The sequence below is a fragment of the Sodiomyces alkalinus genome (genome assembly GCF_003711515.1).
Source record: "Sodiomyces alkalinus F11 unplaced genomic scaffold SODALscaffold_14, whole genome shotgun sequence".
NCBI classification, from domain to species: Eukaryota; Fungi; Ascomycota; class Sordariomycetes; order Glomerellales; family Plectosphaerellaceae; genus Sodiomyces; species Sodiomyces alkalinus.
The window spans coordinates 305,830-309,925 of record NW_021167092.1 but is presented as its reverse complement, the minus strand read 5'-3'; the positions used below and the strand labels follow the sequence as shown (position 1 = coordinate 309,925).

Genomic DNA, 4,096 nt, shown 5'->3' with positions numbered 1-4,096 from the left:
TATAGAATAAATATATCTATAAGACGTTCTTTAACACTAGAAGGACTTATAACTCTATACGTATAAGGAAGTAAGCTATTAATAACGGCCACAATATTAGTGCTATAGATCCCTCTTCCTCTAGTACCTCCTAGCCACTACCCTATCTAACCCGTGATGATCTCCTATCTCCGCTAAATTACTACTACGATATACGCTTCTACCCGTTACAGAAACAGTAATCCCAAGTCGAGGAGAAGCACCTTAAGAGGTACCAAAAGATAGGCCACTAAAAGAAGGTAAGTAGTAATTAGGCTAATAAGTAATACACCCTTGCCTATAAATAGATATATATCTATAAGTTTAATAAGGAAAGGACCTTTACTAAGTATAAGACACGCCTTATAGTATAAGGGCATTAATAAAAACAGTAAAAGCTAAAGATAACTACGCCGCTATATAAGCCTCGCGGTCTTTCCGTAGACTAATAGTAATCGCCGCCCGATTTAACCTAGAGATATTATAATTCGATGCGGTTAACACGTTCCTTAACGCGAGCCTTAACGAGGAAGTATTTATAAAGATACCGTAAGGCTACGACGTTCTAGAGAAGGTCCTACTATTATAGAAAGCCCTTTTCGGCCTAAGAGTATCGCTACTATTATAGAAAGAGGAATTTAGCGGTACGCTATAGAAGATAGTATTCATAGCTATCCTTGATAATCTTTATATTATAATCTGTGACGGTTTAATTCTATTCTTCTACGTTAACGATATCGGACTTATCTCCTATGGAGATTATAAGACTAACGCCGATAACCTTAAGGCTACTCTTAAGCAAAGTTATAAGTTATCTAGAGGCGATAAGATCTGCCAGTATTAGAGTATAATCGGTTCGATTCTATATACCACTATTATAATAAGACTCGATATCGTGTTCGCCTACTCGAAACTTTCCTAATATAATATTAACCCTTCCTCTAACCACTTTAAGAGGCCCTAATAAGTACTGCTATTTTAATACTATAGAAGGCACTACTACATAGATTTTAGTAAGGATAAACTCTTCATAACCGCGAGCGACGCGTCTTTCGGGGATAATCTAGATCGTAAGAGTTTATAAAGATACACGATAAAGCTTTTCGGAGGAACTATTAACTAGAAAGCGGGTAACTAACCGATAGTTATAATACGGTTAATAGAGTTAGAACTACTTCCTCTTATAAAGGCGGCTATGGTGATATTATTTGTTGATCGGATATTAAGAGATTTAAAGCTTCGGTTATATTAATAATAACGATAGCCATATTATAATAATTAGCAGACTATTAACCTTATGAAATAAGAAGATATAAGACCTGTAAATAAGACTACGCTATGTTAATATATATAACCAATAGCCGCGCTAGTTAGTATAGTAAGGACTCTTTCAGGTTATATACGTTAATATAAAGGATATAATGGTAGACGGATTAACGAAGGCGTTACCGGAGGCGGGGATTAAACGACTATAATAATAGCTTAATTTAACGGATTAAAAGGATTGTATTAGGTGGTTAAAACGATTATACGAGAATATTAGGTGCGCGAAAGCCTTAGGAATAATAACGGCCCCTAAGCGCGTGGCAGGTCCGATAGATATAGATCCGATTAAGCCGATTACGCTAATTAGGAGCGAGGAACTAACTATAAAGAATCAAATTAAATTAAACGGTTAAAAATAGCGGATTTAGACCCCTTTTACGAGAGCGTTTTCCTACTTTTAAAAGACTATTATTGTTATAATAGACAACGTTAAGAGCTTTTAGTTTAAACCGAAGCCTCTAATTAGCTAGTTAAGCTAGAAGGACCTACCTTAACTAAGGGCTTCGGACCTTAGAGATTAGGATATAATAAGGGTAGATATCGGGAAAGACCGGATAGGATCTAAATAACATAGTACCTATAATAAGAGTCTACACTACGTAAATTAAGGGTATAAGAGACTTACAAAGATATAACTTAATATAATACACACAAACAAGATTTCTGCTCTATGAGGATTACTATATAAGTGCTATTTAACGTGCGACAGAAAGCCGAGTTAAGGACTTACTTTGACTCGCTCTACTTATGCCCAGTCACATGGCCATTCCTCTGTACGCCATTGATATTCGTTCAATCATTACCATCAATGTAACTTTGCTGCTTTGGTAACGTCTTGGAACAAATCACCGTTTCCGGTCGAAATTTATCCAGAGATCCAGAGCCTTGCATCATCAATTGGAGCCGACTTACCACTTAGTCAATACTGCCTTGGTTCCTGAAAGGATTTCCTGTCGAGAATGGCGACCGACGTTGATGCGAGACTGCTGAAGTCTACTAAATTTCCCCCCGAATTCAGTCAAAAGGTGGACATGCAGCAAGTGAACCTGCATGTCATGAAGAAGTTAGCCATGGCATCGTTTCTTTTTGTGCGCGCCTTGGCTATATCATGTTCTGACATGCGTTTCATGATAGGTGGATTGCGAACAAAATATCCGATGTTCTTGGTGATGACGACGATGTTGTCATTGAGCTCTGCCTTAACCTAATCGAGGGATCGCGTTTTGTATGTGCACCATCTGTATTCTACAACACGTACCCGGGGCTAATTCACCACGGTAGCCTGACATCAAATCTCTTCAAATCCAGCTTACTGGATTTCTCAACAAGCAGACCCCCTCCTTCTGCAAAGAGCTGTGGAACATGCTTTTAAGCGCCCAGAGTAGCCCGCAAGGCGTCCCAAAGGAGCTTTTAGAGGCGAAGAAGCAAGAATTGATTCAAGAAAAGGTGTGAGCTCTTATGGAGCGCCGAGAGGACAAAGTGCTGACATTTTACCGAATCCAGATTGAAGCTGATCGACTAGCCGAAGAAGCTCGTAAACGACGACAAGCAGCCGACCGAACCACGATTGGAAGGGGCAATGCGAGAGATCGTCATGAACAGACTGGAGCTCGTGCCCGTGATACTTGGCGTGGCCGATATAGAGATCATAACAACTCCGACTCCTACAACAGGCCCAGCCCCATTCGGCATGGCCGCCGATCGATGTCACCGGTGCGTCACCGTGAGCGAAGGGACAGAGATGGTTATCGGGATGCACCATACTTTGACAGTTATAAACCGGACAACCGTCGCCGCGGGCAACGAAACACAAACGCAACGCAACGAGAGAACGCGACTAGATCACGTTCTCCATGCGGCTTATCTCACGCTGCTAGCTGCAGCCCGACGCCGGAAGCTCGACACCGTCGATGTCCCAGCATGACGCGTGAGTCACCCGCGAGCTCATCACTATCAGAAGAGAAGGAATCACAACGACGGTCTCGCCCACGGACTCGAGGAGGACGAGTGGATAATTCAATACGAGATAGTCCACATGGGTCACGGTCTATGTCTCCTGATAGCTACCCGCCTGCTTCGAAACGAGCGAGGCGTTCCCGCTCTCGAAGTTGATCACGCATCTGAGTAGATGAGTAGACAGGCTGAGGTGCCCACGTATGTCTGGCGCGTCTTCTATGGCGCATTTAGCTTGTAGCTGCGACTGGAAGCGTTGAGTCGGGCCGCTTATACCCGAATCTCGGAGATACAATACCCTCAATGTCGTAATAAAGATCAACATCCAGAAGGACATATGATTCTATATAGTACGTGCAAGACGAAAGGTCTCGAATATGGTGGGAGCGAAGAGCAGTTGCAGTTCTCTCTCCACCTTTTAGCTTAATGTCAGAATAATCGGGTCAAGGTACCGCGGAATTATCCATGTTCCATTCTTCTAGACTTGAGGGTGTCAGATGCAGCGTAACCAGAACGGTCAAAATAGGGTCAAAATTGATCAATGTAATTATATATAATTATAACTCTGTAGGACCGCCAGGGAACCGCTACCACGGTAATATATTTAGTGCGGATTCTGTCTAATACAGCGTAGTTAAAATCGTTATAAAATAGGTTAAAAATTTAATAAAGGTAATTATATATAATTATAACTGTGTACGGACTACGCGTGCCACGCCCCACTTATTTTGGTTCGTTTAGCACTCACGAGCTATAAGCTGGTGCTGGACAGTTATACGGCCAGGACAGTTATATTGCC

General features: G+C 41.7%; 1 protein-coding gene across 1 annotated transcript; it reads left to right on the top strand.

The window, feature by feature from the left end:
• Window positions 1–2,105: 2,105 nt before the first annotated feature.
• SODALDRAFT_329455 (PWI domain-containing protein) lies at window positions 2,106–3,815 on the top strand. Its single transcript, XM_028610948.1, has 4 exons — window positions 2,106–2,407; window positions 2,479–2,569; window positions 2,626–2,790; window positions 2,848–3,815. The coding sequence occupies exons 1-4, from the start codon at window positions 2,304–2,306 to the stop codon at window positions 3,454–3,456; spliced, it is 969 nt and encodes a 322-aa protein (XP_028462610.1). The 5' UTR covers window positions 2,106–2,303; the 3' UTR covers window positions 3,457–3,815.
• Window positions 3,816–4,096: the final 281 nt, after the last annotated feature.